The 19730-nt window shown below is 31.2% G+C and overlaps 2 protein-coding genes across 2 annotated transcripts; both read right to left on the reverse strand.

Moving 5' to 3' along the window:
- Positions 1 to 399: 399 nt before the first annotated feature.
- LOC134722897 (uncharacterized) lies at positions 400 to 1227 on the reverse strand. Its single transcript, XM_063586530.1, has one exon. The coding sequence runs from the start codon at positions 1225 to 1227 to the stop codon at positions 400 to 402; it is 828 nt and encodes a 275-aa protein (XP_063442600.1).
- Positions 1228 to 7501: 6274 nt separating this feature from the next.
- LOC134722898 (ficolin-1-like) lies at positions 7502 to 19337 on the reverse strand. Its single transcript, XM_063586532.1, has 5 exons — positions 19247 to 19337; positions 17074 to 17222; positions 13471 to 13567; positions 9363 to 9527; positions 7502 to 7787 (listed from the first exon to the last, which is right to left on the reverse strand). Exons 1-5 carry the CDS (start codon positions 19323 to 19325, stop codon positions 7537 to 7539), a joined length of 741 nt encoding a protein of 246 aa, XP_063442602.1. The 5' UTR covers positions 19326 to 19337; the 3' UTR covers positions 7502 to 7536.
- Positions 19338 to 19730: the final 393 nt, after the last annotated feature.

Raw genomic sequence — 19730 nt, forward strand, 5'->3', positions numbered from 1 at the left:
TTATTCGATTTCCGTTTTTGTGTGTTGAGATGAAATATTAATCCATATGACACAATTGATTTCATTTTCTATAAGCCGGACATATTTTAATGTTTCATCTTTTTAACAAATTATTAGGCCGCCCGATAGTCTATTTGAATCATAAGTTGAATCTGTTTTTCATTTCGAAAGTATAGCCAGGCATGGATAGATGGTCGCGGTTGTCAGGTTTGGTTTCTTGGAAAAATAATATATCGTATTTGGTTATAAGGTCAATAAAGGTATTTCATGCTTGTCTTAATTCTGCATACATTTAAGCATACTATTTTTTGATTTTCTAATTTCATATTCACGGCAGTTTAGCTTACACTTTTTATGATTCAAAGTTCTTGTAGTTACGTTTGTATATCCTGCGATTTCCTATGACGATGAGCTAGTTCTAAATCTCTTGTTCGGCATACTTACAGTATCATTATTTTCCTTTGAGAAGGTCTGGCTTTCCTCTATATTGTTTTTAGAATTATAAACTTTACCGTCGATAATTAATTTGTCCCGTATCAGACTAACTCTTTTCCCATTTCTTTTCGCGTCTTTCATGACAGGATATAATTTTCGTCTCCGTTCTTCTAACTCAATAGGAAATTGTAAGTTCATCCCAAACTGAGGTTTTTCTTTTAACTTTGGCCCTGCTTCTAAAACTTTTCGTAGGTCAGCAAAATATACGAATTTCACTACAATAAGCCTTGGTTTGCCCTTATTTTTGTCTGCCCTACCAAACCTATGGATATTTCCAAACTGTATATCTTTATTAATTGAAAGTTCTTTCGAAATGAAGTTCTGAATTACGATTTTGGTATCTTCCTCGGGTTTCTCCTCAATTCCGCTAAAAACAAGGTTATTTTGCATTGACCTGCATTGCAGGTCTAAAATTTTCTCCCGCAGATCTGACACATTTACTTTGATAGCCGCGTTGCAGGTATCTTTCATTTCATTAGTATCTCTCTTAGCTTCAGTTAGTTTTCTTTTAAATTCCCCTGCATCTTTCTCCAATGTATTTGTTCGCTTTTTTAAATCATCAACTTCTTGTTCAATGCTTGTTACTTTACTCGTAAGCTCGCTAAGTTTTCTATCAATGCTTTCTATTTTATCCGTCCTCCCTTCAATAACACTTAATCGGTGATCAATTCTAGTAAGTAGTTCAACAATATCTTCTTCCATATTTTGATTACTAGCACTGGACTCCATCATATTGTTTTGACGTTATAACACTAAATATTGCGGGATTTAAAGCAGATTGTCTTACGTTGCTAAGAAAACTTGATTGAGCAATAAGAAAATGGCGGCGTTCGATGGCGACGTTGTCGGCTTAAAAAATACTTTTAATTTAATTCGATAGAAATAGGGGAAAATGTCACAAAAAACTATCCAATTGATAAATGCTTACTCTAAGTTCCTTCTGCCTCTTTTCTGAATCTTCGGTTAGTAGTTTTAATACTAATTTTCGTAATTTTCGGCAGAGCAAATTTTGCGCAGCTGCTTGGTTACCTCTCTCAATAATCATCCCAATATTAACTTGCCAATATATCAAGGGGTATTTTGACATCTCAGAAATGAACTCATTTGAATTAAACATAATATGAATAAAGAAATTATAAATGAATTTAAAACATTTGTTTATTTTACTTTAAAAATATTAAAAAGTGTGCTTGTCAAAATATTGAAAATAATTTTTAGTACAAACAATGTATATAATGTCTAAATATTAGCAATATTTTGCTGGTGTCTTCAACCTATGCCAACATTTGATAAAAATATAACCTATGCCTACCAACAAAATACAATAGGTGTTGTTATAACAATTATTAATTAATGAAAGGTAAAATACAGTTAGTATATTTTAGCATTAAATATTACTCTTCATAATTAGTTAGAAATTCAAATCAAAATTAAAGTAATTTGCAAAATTATGTTGTAGTAAAAATGGAAATATCAAAAAAATTCTAAAAGACCAAAATTGTAAAATAAAACCCTTGATACTAGAAAAACTAACTGTAACACCATAAAAGTACATGTAATTGAAATGTAATTCAAAAGAAATTGAGCATTACATGCTGTTTTCAATGTAATTAATTAAATTACCATTACCTGTAATTAAAAAATTGCTTAATTACACATTACATTCAATTACATGGAAAATTGTAATGCATTACACTTAATTACCATTACATTTTTAATTACCCCATCCCTGGTCCCTACTATGTATTGGCCTTTGTTAGTCTTGTATTATTCTAATTTTGGTTTCTTGTGTACAATTTGGAAATAAGTATGGCGTTCATTATCACTGAACTAGTTTATATTTGTTTAGGGGCCAGCTGAAGGACGCCTCTGGGTGCGGGAATTTCCGGCTACATTGAAGGCCTGATGGTGACCTTCTGCTGTTGTTTTTTTCTTTGGTCGGGTTGTTGTCTCTTTGACACATTCCCCATTTCCATTCTCAATTTTATATGATAGTTCTTGAAAAACTGGTCATTATCGTGATAAATGGACTGCCCACAGGACAGTGGTATTGGCTAAGATAGTGATAATGACTGAGCCAAAAGCGAGGTCATTATCGCTGTCGCAGTCAATACCACTGTCTTAGCAGGTATGGACCTCGGTTATAATATGCATGCCTTACGCTAATAAAATAACAAGGTAATAGAGCAGGAACGAGTGAAATAAGGGTAAACAGAAAGTGTGATCAATCGTTCAGTCACAGTATCCCCCATGGTCAAACAGTAAAGACGAAGTATATACATTGTTCATCACATGCTTTGTATACGCGATGGCTAACAGTTAACGACGAACGCGAAAAAAGAAGTGAATGTTTACTGAGTAGACCGATAGAGTCGTATGTACATACCCACAGTTTATTCCCTCAACCGTAGCAACACGCACAGTAAAACTCAGTTAAAAAGAAATCACAGTCCGATGTCAGAATAGGTATCAAAAGAAACTAAGCAAAATTATAATGATACTTTATCAACAAAGTACTACATGTATGCCATCTCCAGACCTCAATTAAACTGATTGAAAGTTTATGTCTTCATCATATGAAAATCAAGCACAATCCCTCATGTAAGGGGTTAAGTATTATGTATGTAACAATACAAAAGATATGAAAATAACATAACCCGGATCATGACCATAACTGGTTTAGAAATAAACACACCGTAACATACCTATTCTAAAGAAGAAGTTTGTTCTTGTCTGCCTATGGGTAAATATACTTTGCTTGTGTTTTGCGCTTATTAATGAACATGCCAAAAGTAAAAACATATATTATTGTATCTCAGGGCCTTAACGGAGGAGTAGTCTAAATAGTAATCTACAAAAACGATCACTATCTTGTCAAGATTGCAGTTGTTAGTTGAAGATTTATTCGACTAAGATTTAAATTGTCTATGATAGCTAGTTAACTTGCCGACGTTATGTGGTTTTCTTTTGATACCCTAGCTTCCGCCTCTAATAGATAGCTAAGAATGACAAAATTATTGCTAAACAAAAACCATCGATCAATGAATCTATAATTGCATATGATGTAGAAAATTGAATAAAAAATAAATGTTTCATTGGTTAAAACAAATGATCATTTCTCAAAAACACAAACACAACTGTCTTCAGGACGGATTAAAAGCAAAACTGTCTACATGTCTAATGAAGTGAAGCTAAGTGGATAGTTATCTTATTAGAAATCATACAACATCTTTTTTTTTCATATTATCTTCATTGTCAAACTCAGACCTGTATACAGATCGAATCTGTAGTAGACATATTGTTTTTATAGGTATTAATATCGATTTTCTTAAATTAAAAGCAAACAATATATTATTGTTATATTCATATACAAATTCATGGATCTACAATCTGTCGATACCTCTATCTTGGCCTTGACTGTTAATGACGTCTTTACACTAAATCTAGTGACCTGATTGATAATTTAGTCTTAGATGCATGATTTTATTTATAAGTTCTTAGTGGCTTTGAACTTCTGTCAGTAACTGCGAGTACTCTCAGCTGTGTACATAGTGGATTAATTTTTGTTGTTGTTGGGTTATACTGGCAACGTTCAGTCTGTGTTTATGTTAAATGTGTTTTTATTTGCATCTGATGAGTTTAGCCCTTTTTAATTGATTTCAAGTTCGTCCTTATGTTGTACTGTTACACCACTGTCCTATGTTAGGGGAGTGTTGGAATTCCGCTACCATGTTTAATTCCACCACATTAGGTACAAAATAAAATGTACGTATGTGACTGTCCAAAGGCAGGAGTCGGTAATTCATTGGTTGATGTTTGTTGATGTATTACATATGTTTCTCGTTCATTTTTTGTTCATGAATAAGCCGTTAGTTGTTTCTGGTTTGAATTGTTTTGCATTTGTCATTTCCGCGTCTTTTATAACTGACTATGCAGAATGGGCTTTGTTCAATTTTGGAATGCAATACGGTGACCTATAATTGTTAATGTCTGTGTCACTTGGTCTCTTGTGGAGAGTTGTCTCTTTGGCAATCATACATCTTCTTTTTATACATCAATATGACTGGATCAAACGTCGCTGTTATCTACCACAGAGAAAATTTACTGCCACAGTACAAATGTTTCACAAACCACGCATATTTCAGGGAGATATATATATATATTATTCATATACAATTTGATTTGAATTTCATTTTTAGCCATGGCGTTGTCAGTTTATTTTCGATTTATGAATTTGACTGTCCGGTAGGTCACATTCATGAGAGGGAAGGGGATTGTAGTTACGACGTAAGGAACATATCCGAAATCATTTGTGAAGCAATTATTCCATAACGGTCAACCAACTCGTGATGGCGTCCGTAAAATTTGCGAAAGGAAGATTTCAACTTTATCATTTGGAAATCTTGGTTTAATAGCTTCCTTGTGAGCAGCAAGCCACTATCAACAAAATCATGATAAGAAATACAAGCACGAGAATATCTTATCAATTAGGAGATATTTACTCTGTAAGCAAGTGCTGCTGGAATTTTGCTTCTTAGAAATGGAAAGTTCACAAATGGAAAGATAAAATCATCTCTTTTGTCGTAAAGTTTTGTTTTCAACTGACCCTCATTGCCATACGTTTTATAATGAAAACTATGCATATGCATTATTTTTTTCAATTTGATGTTTCTTATGACTTTAACCAACTCATGATAGCTTTGTAAATATGTGGCTTTATATGTTACGAAGTTTCTGTCTGGCACATGTCCATTGTCATTGAACTCACTTGCATGGTTCAGTGTTGATTTACAATAAATGTTAAGATTTCTGGTAATGGTAATTTCTCTCTTATTATGAGTTATAGGATTAACTATATTTGGTATGTGCGTACTTTGCAGTGCCCTCATACCCGTCAGACAGTTTCCACTTGACCTTGACTTCATTTTATGGATTAGTGACCAAGGTTAAGTTTTGGTGGCCAAATCCATATCTCAGATACTACGAGTATAGGTATTGTATATTTGGTGTATGTTCAACGGCCAGGTGTTATCTTATTATAGTTTAAAGGTACCAGGATTATAATTAAGTACGTCAGACGCGCGTTTCGTCGACATAAGACTCATCAGTGATGCTCATATCCAAATAGTTAGTATGCCAAACAAGTACAAAATTATAGAGCAATGAGGATCCAAAATTCCAAAAAGTTGTCCAAATACGGTTTAGGTAATCTATGCCTGGGATAGAAAAATCCTTAGTTTTTCGAAAAATTCAAAGTTTTGTCTGACCTTGATTTCATTTTCATGGATCGGAGATATAGATAAGTTTTTTGTGTTTTGGACTGTTTTTCTTATACTGTATGCAAAATGTCTACTATATTGGGTGTATGGAATGATTAGCTGCCATGGGTCATTTGACCTTGACCTTATTTTCATGTTGTCAAAGCTAAGTTTTTGAGTTTATGTGGTAATGGAAATATTTTATTATGTACATGTCAGTCTCACAGGTTTTATTTGACCTTGATTCCATTTTTACGGTTCATTACACAGTGTTAAGGTTTTGTGTTTTGGGCTGTTTTTCTTAAAATAAAAGCAATAGGTGACCTCATTTTCTTTGATCATGTTCAATTTATGTGATAGTTGTAGTAAATTTGTATGTTTAGGACCACCAACATAATATTATAAGTTATATGGTTCGCTATGACCCCATATGGATCCATAGAGGGTTAGTAAAATTTTATTCACCCTCTATGGATCCGTAGGGGGTCAGTAGTTAACCGTATAACGAATTTATCGGACGCTGGAGGTTTTTTTTTGTGGCGTTTTGTTGAAAAATAAACAATGGAACACAACAACATTAATATATGACGTCGCCATTAACGCGTCATGAACCCCATATGAAACTTACTAACCCCATACGGTCTCATAGGAGGTCACCACGTGACGGCGTTTAACCGATCAAAACGTGATAATTAATCTGTGGTCCGATAACAATGATTAGTAAGGAAGGCTCAACCTATCATATTGATAGACACTATTATGTGACATTGATCGTTTACTTTGAGCGCAGATTGATGCTTTTCGAAAAATCACAAATTTTATTTGTTTGAAGAAAAGCAGTGGATAAAATGTTTTGATTAATGGATACTTGATAAGCGATACGTTATTAGGTACACTTACGTCAGCTCAGTAGTCAGTTCTTCGGTACTGACATGATTTAACAAACTTTTCTATAATTGTACGTTTATAAATTTTGAAATTATTAAGAAACTAAGGCTTTAACTCCCTCAGGCAAAGTTGACTTTAGATGAATTTGGCTATTTATTTTAGGTTTTTTTTGTCATATAGCTCTTCTACTGTTTCGATATTTCCGTATTTCACATAATTGGCTTTGAGCGTTCCTGTTGAAGGTAAACCCAGAAAAGCACTTCGGACGCATGCAATTATTAAACGTGTGGTTATTTACATCACCATTGCGCGCACAGTTAATTGATATAGATAATATATAACAACAAATTCTCGAAAATTATTCAAAGATTAGTGAATATTTTACGAACTAGTTACTTATTACGGCTGTAAGACACATATCAGTGGATTTCACAGAAGACAATAACAATCAAAACAAAGGAGTAAACAAAGACTAACAAAACCAAAGGACATTTACATCAACAGTTATAAATAATAATCAAGAAACATTATTAAAACTGGGAGTGAAATTAGGTGCTCCGGAAGGGTTAGCATTACTACTGCCTTTATCATGCAAGTCTTTTACTGCCGAAATGATCAAATTAAATTTTCTTTTCACAGTAGATAGATATAAGAAGAACTCTACATTAAAGTCACAAATTATAAATTAAATCATTGCAGTGTCCCTGAAGATTATACCACGTTATCAGATGTTATCAAATAACTAAAATTTTGTATTTTTCGATAATAACTGTTAATAAAATCGTTATCCAATCCAACGGACATAAGGATGGACAGATGAACGATAGAAGAATAACTAATATGGTAGAATAGGTTTTTATATTGATTTTTCGACTGAAAATCTGTTTTTCTTTTTTCAATTTAGTCTTTTTATCATCATTGCTGTATGTTTTAATGAGTAATGATAACCTCTCCATGCGTCCCAGTTAATTCCATCAGCAAAAGAAGAGTGTTTTCCGGATAGGTAGAGTCCATTCAGATTGGAGTGATGACAACTGCCATACCACCACGCTCCTTTGTACTTTGTTGCACAATTAGAAGAATCAACATCATTATCTTGGTCTTTTGTAGAGAATTGTTTGTTATGATGACCGGAAAGAGAATTTCCTGTAAACCAAAAGACAAGAACTAAGATATACGATGGAGACGAAACAACAATTTAAAAATATTGCAACAAAAAAAAAGAATAAGTTAAAATATCGGTTTGTATTTGTTTTCGTGTAAACAACGCAATACATATATCATGTATATATGCTTTTGGTTTCAGTACAACACTACGAGGTTTATTTAATTTATAAATCCAACTTCAGTAAATACGTCTTGCAGATTTTTTTCACCCAAAGTTATCAAATTAAAACCACACAGTACTATTGTTTGTCTTTTTGTCTTTTTCATTTTTAGCCATGGTGTTGTCAGTTTGTTTCAGATTTATGAGTTTGACTGGCCCTTTGATATCTTTCGTCCCTCTTTTAGTGATTTAGCATTACGTATCATCTTATAAAAAGCACTTTAAAAAGTATTAAAAAAATCAGATGTACAATGTATATTGTATTTGTTTTAGATTTACGAGTTTGACTGTCCCTTTGGTATCTTTCGTCCCTCTTTTACACATCAACAATTCTGATTTCGCCAAATGCATGTCGATTTTATTTATTTTTTTTAAATTGAATTCATACATGTAGAGACAAATATAAGTTTTCAATGTTTGAACTGTAATCTTCATAATCATTGGTATATATGTTATTATATTATTTGTATTATTGTTCATATAACTCCTTGAGTATTCAACACTTAAACATCCTTGGCTTATTTTTGTTTTGTGTTTAAAAGTTTCTGATTAACGGAAAAGCACTTCACAGGTTAAAAAAAATGTGATATTGTAACGTGCACTTAAATTAGGTAACTTGTCTCTTTTTATCATGGGAAAGATTCGTTATCATTTTGATACTGATTCCTTAATGATCTATTTACAATTTATAGAATTATTTAATATTTAAAATATATTTATACGGAGATTGTCGCTGCAAATAATTTAGCAACCCATATTGGTCGTGAGTAATTTTAAGTTGAGAGAGAGCATAACAGTCAGTTAAATATCCTCTAGACTGAAAATGATTTTTTCATTCGTCCTCGGATTGTCCTCTTTTCCAAATGAGCAGATACTATAGTACACAGTCTATCGAAAAACCTCAATATCGTTTTGATAATTTACGTGTAAAACTTTGGCTGATTGTTTTATCAAAATATTTAATAAGACCAATTTGTTGAATTTTCAATCACCAGCTAAATTATTAAATAACAAAAATACTGAACTCAAAGGGAAAATTTCAAATGAACTCCTTTATCAATTGACAAAATATAAAGCAAAAAGACACCAAACAATTACTTTCATGATTATCAAATCAGCTTGTCTGTGGATTAATCATGCTACATTAAGGAATGATGTATTTGGATATGTTGCTTTATAGGTAACATCTTTACGAATACATGCACTGAAAACAAAATAATAATAATGAAATGTGAAGAAAACATACAATGTTTTTTTTAAGTTAGGTTAAGCATACCCAATTAAGATGAATGTATTCTCCTGTTTGTTAGAAAAGAGACATTTAAAACAAGTTTACTCATTTAGATTTAGAAAAAAAAACTTTTCTTTTTTTTTTTGTAATTAGTTAAACATACCTGCATTCCCCCTGTAAGTACCAATAGTCATCCCGTATTTCGATTTCTCATTCCCTACTTTAAAGTTGTCATATTTAGCATAACGGTTCTGATTGGAGAAATCTTCCATGGTTATCATCAGTTCATATTTTCCTTGTGCCGTCAGCATATGGAGTCTGTCGTTACCTTAAAAAATAAAGTATTTAAGGATGTAATCAGGTAAGGTTTATGTTTTTATGATAGAACGATACATGTTAAACTATTTTGCCCCGTATTACCTACTGGTTTTTAGAGAAGACTGCAATCGCTTATTAAAGGTTGGTACTTAATTGAATCACATTCTAGATTAATTTCTTACGATTTGGGACCAAAATAATATCAATGTTAAATACAGGTATAGGTAAAAGTCATAGTCAGTTTTTGCTCATCGTTTTTTTTAAACATTAAATATCTCAAAAAGGAGTTTCACAACCTATCAATATCTTTAGCTTAATTGGTCTCTTAACTTATATAGGCTCTACTGACTTAAAGTATAAATTTGAATTATTGATTTATTTAATTTCACTTACGCACACTCTTAACTTTAACTCTAAAAAAACTAAAGATAACATGAAAATAAAATTGCTTCTGATACAAATCTAAGTTACAGAAAGGATTTAAAAGTTTTGTGCAATTGAAAACATTTGAGGAAATCGATGACCAGTACAAGGGGAGGAATCTACGTCATCACGCAGGGTGTCGGCGATTGAAATTTGACCACCATCTTGTCGCTTCAAGGGAAGAATTTTACTTATTACACCAGTTGTATGAGGTTTATGGTTATACAAAATAGGCCACCAAAGACCTTATAAAGTAGGAAAATAAATGAGCCATCACTCATTATTATTGGTTATCTCAATTTTGCAAACACTTCGATACCAGTTTTAGGAATAAGGTCAAACTTGCAGGATATCGGCAAAACTTTTCATAACAACATCTTGAATATCAAGAACCGCCTACTTTATCAACAAATAAACATGTCCGAATTCTTTATTGTACTCGGGAAAGTACTTGTTACTTACAAATATCCGTCATTATGGTGGAAAACGTCTTATTTTTTAAAAATGGAAAAAAGATGTCGGCAACACATCGAATATCGAATGATGTCGGTGACACACTAATATATTCACAACGTAGTTGTCTATTGATTTTATCAACCATTATAAAGATACGATAAAAAAAAACCACAACAGGATTATGTTCCTTGCTTGCTTCCATTTCATGTACTCAATTTCAGGATTCAATTTTTTGTAAATATTCGACAACAAAACATAGAAGGTGAAAATCAGATTTCGTTTCAGTTAAGCCAGGGGTTCCACAGGGGTAAATTATTGGACCAAGCCTTTTTGAAGCTATATATTTTAATAAATATGACATTTCATTTGGCCCTACATCTACCGGGTGTTTAATAAAAGGCAACAGTAGTATACCACTGTTCGAAATTCATAAATTGAGATATAAAATCAAATCCGGGTTACAAACTAAAACTTAGGGAAACGCATCAAATATAAGAGGAAAACAACGACACAACAGATATACAACATTCAAATGTAACAAACACAGAAAAACAACTGTGGTATAACAATGGCAATTTTCCTGACTTGGTACAGGACAATTTAAGAAAAACATGGTGGATTGAACCAGGTTTTGTGGCATTCCAAACCTTCCGCTTTAATGGCAATGATAACTTTAACATTAAAATGACAACACTACCTGACAGGATTACGATACAAAAACATGGGAGAAAATATAGGCCAGAGAAATACACTAATAATATCTAGCAAAAAGCATCAGGTTTAAAACTTTCATGATACGCCAGACGTGCGTTTCGTTACATTTTTACTTGCGGATTATATCATAGTTAATTTGGCTTTTAAATCGAACTTTTATGTCTCTACAGTACAAAAATATATCATGGGAAACTATCCTGGCAAAGGCATTCCACCCAGACAATGCAATGTCACCCCAGACATCAGATTAAAAAAAATCGTATTTAAGGGGGCTCCTGGGTATAAATGAATTTTTTTTCTAATATAGGATTTCGCTATATTTTTTCATAAATGAACTTTATCATATACTTAAAAGAAAAATGAAATAAAAAAATGGGGTCACCGTTCATTTAAGCTAAAATCTGCCTCTGGAAGAAGCATACATTTTTGTTAATGTCCTTTTTTTCTGTTGAACTAATAGGAGAAAAAGAGGAAATATCGAAATAAAAAAATAACCTAATATAAGAAATCGCTTAAATATTACAATTATTTAGTTTATGTACAGCTTATAATTTTTTTGGGTTGTTTTTTGTACCATATCATAAAGTAACAACCAATAGTGTGATAAATAAAATTTGTAATGAAAAACTAAAGGTTTAATTTTTTTCTAAAATTTTTGTACCCACGAGCCACCTTAACTACACGTTGTTCAATCATACATTAAAATACGTTACATCAACTTAATATTAATAATTTGGCTGTACTTTTGGACCTTTTGGATTATAGCTCTTCATCTTTCATCGTTAATCTTATTAATAATTTGATATGATTATGAATTTTTTATACGGATGGTGATTTGGTGAGCGATCTGGTCGTCTGGTCAACATCAGGTTGTATTCGCGATCGTTCCCGCGTGCAGAACTCAAGTTTAAGTTTGATTTGTGTCTTGTCATGACCATTAGTTTTAAGAAATTAGATCTAGTGACATGTTGAAAAACATATGTTTTGAAAATAGAATATGATGTGTCCCCGATATCCTTCAATAATCGATGTGTTGACGACATCCTTTTTCCATTTTTTTTTAAAATAGACGTTTTTCGACCATAATGACGGATATTTGTGAGTAGCAAGTATTTTCCCAGTACTATAAAAAATTCGGTTCATTTGTTGATAAAGAAGCGGTTCTTGATATTAAAAATGTTGTTAAGAAAATGTTTGCCGATATCCTGCATGCTTGACCTAATTCCTAAAACTGGTATCGAAGTGTTTGCAAAATGGCTCGTTTATTTTCCTACTTTATAAAGTCTTTGGTGGACTATTTTGTTTAACCATAACCTTCATATAACTGGCATAATAAGTAAAATTCTTCCCTTGAAGCGACAAGATGGTGGTCCAATTTTAATCGCCGACACCCTGCGTGATGACGTAGATTTCCCCCCCCCCCCCCCCTGTTGCAGTAATACTAAACTGTCAGTGATGATTTTACAGTAAAAGAGGTGTTCTCCCTCTCTCACTAATAAAGGTTTTTTGTTTCTTTTGCAATCATATTGATTTAAGAAAAAAAATAAGAATATACGAACAAGATCAACAGTCCTGACCGATATAACAGCTCAAGAAATGGTAGTCATCAGTGTCAAATCTTTTTCTAAATATGACAAAACTATTCTTAACAGGCGTGGTTTCGTATAGCTTTCGTCCATATATTCACGTAGACGTTTACGAGTATCTTTGACATCCTAATACTGGAGTTCTAAACACTAGTTTATTAGTGGTTTTGTCTACAATTATAGTACCTAGTATGGACAGTGCATAACTGTTTAATTTTCCACATACATCATCCAATTTTTTATCATCATCCTTCATGTTAAGCCAAATTTTAAGTTGCAGTTATGCTCTGCTTTCGATTTTTATAACAGACTGGTGAAATAGTCAATATATATTATTAGCGCAGATTAACAAATTCACATATTTATTGATGTTGCAGTTCCACTTTAATCACTTCATATATAAAAAAAATATAATGTCGATGTTATACAACGCAATTATGACCAATTTGAATGTTAATGTTAAATTTAAATTGACAATTGGAAATGTTTTTTTTAGTTTTAACCAAATGTGAACCTAGTTCAGGTTGTTAAAAGACTGTTCAAATAAAGACGTTGACAAAATATGTTTTTGTCCTTACGGTACGCACACGCTCGGGTTTAAATTCTAATATAAGTGCCAATGACATGTGAAATTTGATACAATTGTAGGGTTTTGCAGGATTATTTTTTTAAGTAGAGGTTCAGTTGTTATACTCTGACTGACAATGATGCAAATCTATTCCCCAAGACCATAAAATAATTCATAGTTTTAAAACATTAATATATACTTCATACCTAACCAAAATTCACTCCTCAGACTTCCAAATCCTTCTTTATATTCTTTCCAATCTCTGTAAAAATCTGTTTTACCATTCATTCTTCTTTGAAACACCTAATAAATATAGAAATAGATATCGAAATTATTTTATTTAACCAATCATGGACCCTGGCTTTTTTTAAGATTCATACAATGCATAAGATGACAATGATTTTTTTTAATATAAATGATAGAGACCAACATTTTAAAACAATACAAAAATATAAAATAATGCGTTGAATATTGTATTAGATTAAAAGTAAAATGTCTTTGTTACTTCTTATTAAGAAGGCTCGCGGGTATAAAATTTTCAGAAAAAAATCAAACATTTATTTTTTCATTACAAATTCTATAAATTACCTTTAGTAGTTGTTATTTTATAATATGGTACAAAAATCATTCCAAAGAATCAATACGTGTTGGCCCTAGATGACTGTTAAAATGTAGATATCATCCAAATTATCTCCCTTTGGTGCAAAAATGCCGTTTTTGGCATTAAAATTGAAATATCTTTTTTAACTCATCGGGGACCTATATTTTTTATTGTTGTTTTCTAATAAGCTGGACATAAACTAAATAATTGTAAAATTTAAGCGATTTCTGTAATTTAGTTTTTTTTTATTTCGATATTACCGCTATTTCTCCTATTAGTTCAACAGAAAAAAAGGACATTAACAAAAATGTATGCTTCTTTCGAAGGCATATTGTGAGTGTAAATGAACGGTGACCCCATTTTTTTATTTCATTTTTCTATTAGGTATAAGATGAAGTTCATTTAGAGAAAAATGTAGCAAAATCCTATATTAAATTAAAAAAAAATGATTTAGACCCGCGAGCCCCCGTAAATAGTGGACGTTAATCAATTATCAATCAATCAATTTTATTTCATTAGGTGGTGGAATTCATTTAACAAGGGCTTAACGTACGTTAATTCTGTTGTATTCTTGACTGTGTGATTACCAGTAATGTTTGCACTTAGGATAGTAAATACGCGAGGGTCTCGATTTGGAAGAAAGATCCGTTATTTCTGTATTCCTTTAAGTTTTGGAGCATTTCTTTTTATCTTTAGAACTATTAGATTTAATCCTATATCTTGATTCTGTACATGGTTCTTTTCTATATTCAATGTTTTATTACCTAGTTCATTCATTTTACACGTTTATTTTTATTCATTTTTTTTTATTTTTTTTATATAATATTTTATTTGAATTTCACGTTTGTAAGAGATACATAAAGTACCGGTCCCTTATCCCGGCTTCGTAAACTTTAGTATATAGCATATCAATGACAAGGTTAGTACTTGTTAGTGCACAATATATATAGTAATAATGACATACATGCAAATAAATAGAAATAAGATAACATGATATATAATAAATTCTAATTCATGAAATTAATTTAATTTTTGCTGCAATCAGATTATGGAAATTTTCATATTTGCCAGGCTTAATTTATCAATATTTCACGATATTGAAGAAATTCCTTTTTAAAAATTTCAAACACATTAATTTGTTTTGTATTTTGTTCGGATATAAAGTATCCTTTGTAAACAGTAAAACATATAATTGTTATAAAATCGTTCAAACTGAAATAACTTGTATCGTTTATTTTGTATCCGTACAAAAATGATCTAATTGATATTATATGATGTCCTTTTTTAAATTCATCAAATAAGATTTTTAATGATTTCAGAAGTTGCATGCTAAAAATAGTGTTAATAATCTTTGAAGTACATAGCGGACTTGTAGTTATTTTCAAAGAGAAAAGTAATTGTTTGGTTGGTAAAATGTATTGCAGAAATTTCCATCTTAACATTTTGAATTTATTATCTTGTATACAATACAGATATAGTTCAGCATTTGTTGCATTTTGCTTGTAATGTTTCCTAAGGTAAACATGATGTCCCATTTTTCAAATCCTATTGGTTTTTCATAACACCTATTTAAGACGGAGATATAAATGTCTTGGAAAGAAATGTTTTTAAATGATGTCTTTTTTCCTTTTCTATCTTTAAATTATATTCGAAGTCATTAGCAACTTTTGTTTTGATTGATTCTTTTTTAGTTATCTCTTGTAACCGCTGTTTTGGTATTGCTTTCATTAATTTAGAATATTCCGAAAACCAGTTAGAATGGCAGGATAGTTTATATAAGATCATGTTTTGATTAAATTTTCCTTTATTATCAATAATGTCATTTACAAATAGAATTTTAATGTCTATCCAGTTTTAGAAATGAGACATTTACCGTTTAATTTGATATTTTTATTGCCCCATATAAGCTGCTGTCAAATTTGTTTATAAGATAGTTGATCTGATTCTTTTTCTGATTTTGAATTTATCCATAATATGATTATTCTAAAGTAAAATTATGGAAGTAGTTCTGTCAGTTTATAGACTAAATTAATATTGTTGAAGTTCATATTAAACATAAGGAATTCTTGTCCATATTTATCAAAATAAAACTTTGATAAGAATTTCCAATTGGGTGATTTATCTTCGATATCGATGAGTTTTTTTACCCAAGAAGTATTTATCGATTCTAGATATTTATCTATGTTTATCATTTTAAGCAAGCCAGCATGGTATTTTTACTTATTATATCCCTTTTAACTTTTTCTGGTTTATTATTCCATATAAAACTTTATATTATTTTTTTTATTTAGCTAGGTATTCTTTATCAATTTCGGTCACAGAAGCGCATTAAGTGATATTCGATAAGGTTTATGATTTCACAAGAGTTATCTTACCTGACAACGTTACATTTCTTTCATTTCAGTCTTTAATCTTTTTTTTGATTTTTCGTATTGTCGTTGCAAGTTTAATGTTTTACACTCATTTATATTAAGTCCAAAGTATATTCCCAAAACTTTTATAGGCTCTTGTGTAAAATTAATGTTTTCAACCTTATCTTTGAAGGACTTTAAATTGCCGAGCCATTTTCATTCTGTTTTATTTCGGTTAAGCTATAGGCCTGAAAGTGATCGAAAAATTTCTATAATATTCAAGGTTAATGACACGTTTTTTTTCATTTGAATTCTTTTTGGCTCTATCTTTTCTATACTTCGTTTTCATTTTTATTTTTGACGATAAACCTCCATTTTGTAAAACCCATACAAATCCTCATACATAACACGTCAAATATATTTTACCTCTATGCGAACAATGGTGAATAAAAATATGTCATCCGTTTAAATAACATAAACACTATTTCGACTACAACGTCCTTTTTTTCTTCCTTTTAAAAGTAAACCATCATGCATGATGATCTTATCAACTAATTAGTGTATAATATATTCACAATTGAAATTGAAAAAGACAAAACTGCATGAGAGCTAATTATTTGATGGAATAATATTTGAACTATAATTTTCTACCAGTGGACCGTGATATTGGGATAAAATCTCGTATTTGGCAATAAAACTAGAAAGATCATATCATAATGAATATGTTTACTAAGATTCAATTTGATTGGACTCCAACTTCATCGAAAACTACCTCGACCAAAAACTGACGATAGAACGAACGGACGCAGAGACCAGAAAACACTATGCCCATAAATGGGATATAAAAAAAGTCCTACCGTCCAGCCGCCGTTCACGCTTTCTGTCATCATATCACAATATACGTTAAATCCATCAGCCGAGCCTTCTGGGTAAATTTTATAAACACCACTCTTGTGTTTGATATCAATGTCTGTACAATCCTTGGGACGGCGTTTGAAATATTCATCTACATATAAAATAAGTGTATTTATTTGGAATAAGGATTAATATTTGAATATTCCTTTCCATGTATCATCATTGTTATTACTGAAAAAGAATGAGTACAATCCTTTTCATACAATTTGAATTATTGTCAGAAAATCAGTTTCAAAATTGGATTATAAGTAAACCTTATAAACTTAAAAACTCCAAAAAAAAAATTCTATATGCCTTTTTGTGCTTCTTTGTTGCATATTTGTTTGTCATCACAGTTATGACGATTATTACACTCTGTTGACTGCTGTACCCCTAATTATTTTTACATTCTTACCTTTTATGTCTGTTTGTTTTGTTCACACATTGTTTTCAATATGTTTGAATTTGACGCAACTGTCAAACAAGTGAGAGACTTAGCTAGATATAAAATCAGGTTTAATCCACCATTTTCTTCATAAGAAAATGTATGTACCAAGTCAGGAATATGACTGTTGTTATCCATTCGTTTGATGTGTTTGAGGTATGATTTTTGCCATTTGAGTTCAGTACTTTTGTGAGTTTACCTTTTCTCTGAAGTGTTATATTGAACTCTATTAAACACTTAAATGCTTATATGTAACATGGTTTTTTTTCTTCAAATAAGTTTAATTTCACGTGTGTCCTGTTTAAATACGATATCATTAAAAGAAAAATAACTTTTCAAAGTATTTTAAAATGAAATTTCTTTCAATCGTTACTATGCATTGCATTTGAATACCATAATCGTGTATGTTTTAAATTCAATAAGATTCATGTATATGCAATCTGCAAGGTGTAAATGTATATTAAAATCCTTTTCATAATTTCGTAATAATGTTTCGAAACAGATGAATAATTATGTAATACAACTACAGACATTTCAGAATTCAAGAGTTTTATTGTGGAAATTATGAAGAAGGGATTTTACTAAAAGTTGATGAAAACGACACAATCCTGACATACAAATGTTCAATATGAGTTTTATGGTTTGCAATTGACGCATACGGACCTAAAGAAAGCTAATAAAATCAATTTGCATACTAAAGATGTGGTACGAAGGTTTTGTGAATATACATTTTATACACAAAAATAACCCAGTTTGGTTACTTTAAAAAAAAATGATAGGACAAATGCAAGACAAATACTGTAAAGTTCTTTACAGTGTTAGGTCAATCATGAAAATCAAATGGTCAGATATTTATTTGTTTAGCAAAATTAATTTACGATAGCAAAACAAAAATCACGAACACGAATACAGAAATTTACTCTTACCAATTTGCGTTGTCTAACATTTATTATACGATTACATCAATGATTAGAATATCAAAAAAAAACCGACAAGTTCTATAAACGAATGAACCGAGGTGGCGGAAGTCTGAATTAACGGAGTGAACCACCGGACATTTTGGAATTTGTAAAAAAAAAAGATTAGTAAAGAACATCTGCCTGTTAGGGATTCAAACTCATAACCTCATAAGGAATCTATATTCAAAAGAGACATAACATATAGAGGGAATATTTAAAATTCACAACGTTATGGCAATACACGAAAAGACACCAAGAACAAGAATGTGTCCACAGAACACAGATGCCCCACTCGCACTTTCATTTTCTATTTTTAGTGGACCGTGAAATTGGAATAAAGTCTCTAATTTGGCATTAAAATTAGAATGATCTTATCAAAGGGAACATGTATACTAAGTTTCAAGTTGATTGCACTTCAACTTCATCAAAAACTACCTAGACCAAAAACTTTAACCTGAAGCGGGACAGACGGCCGAACGAACGGACGGACGAACGAACGGACGCACTGACCAGAAAACACAATGCCCATCTACTATCGTAGATGGGGCATAAAACAAGCCCGTGCAACGTTTTGTTTGAGCACATATCAATTGGATGATCTCGATCTGATATTTTCCGAAATATGCTGCTTTAAAAACCAATGATAGGTTAGCATTCCTTATGCTTTATGTAAGGGATGTGCAACAATTTTCTCAAACATTTACTGTTTATTTCATATTCTATTATACTTACTATTGTCTTTAAGATGTGCTTTAATGCCGGTTACAAGAATTCCACATATCACAAGGAAAAAAATCCCAATTGCTCTCATTGTTGCTGTTCAGTGGTGATAAATCTTGAAAATTGGATAGAGATGTTTTAAGAATAAAATCAAGAATAAATTTAAATCACATTATCGCGTGATAAATTTTTTTCAAAATATACATGTATATTGATTTTTGCTACTCAAATAACATTGCCTACACCGTATGGGATAGGTAAAATGTGTTTCCACAATACTGCAATATGAGACACGGATTTATGATCTCCTACAGCTATAGATAGTGAAATGTGAAGGAAAAGATCGGCGCTAATGAAAGTATACACATGCAAAAAAGTATTGCAACACCAAATTGAAATTGAAATAAGAGACACACCCTTTATTTTTTTGTGATAAAATTTGTTAAAATAGAACTAGTTAAACATTATTTACCTATCATCTGAGTTTAATCAATAA

Source organism: Mytilus trossulus, chromosome 6, assembly GCF_036588685.1.
Source record: "Mytilus trossulus isolate FHL-02 chromosome 6, PNRI_Mtr1.1.1.hap1, whole genome shotgun sequence".
In the NCBI taxonomy this organism is placed as follows: Eukaryota; Metazoa; Mollusca; class Bivalvia; order Mytilida; family Mytilidae; genus Mytilus; species Mytilus trossulus.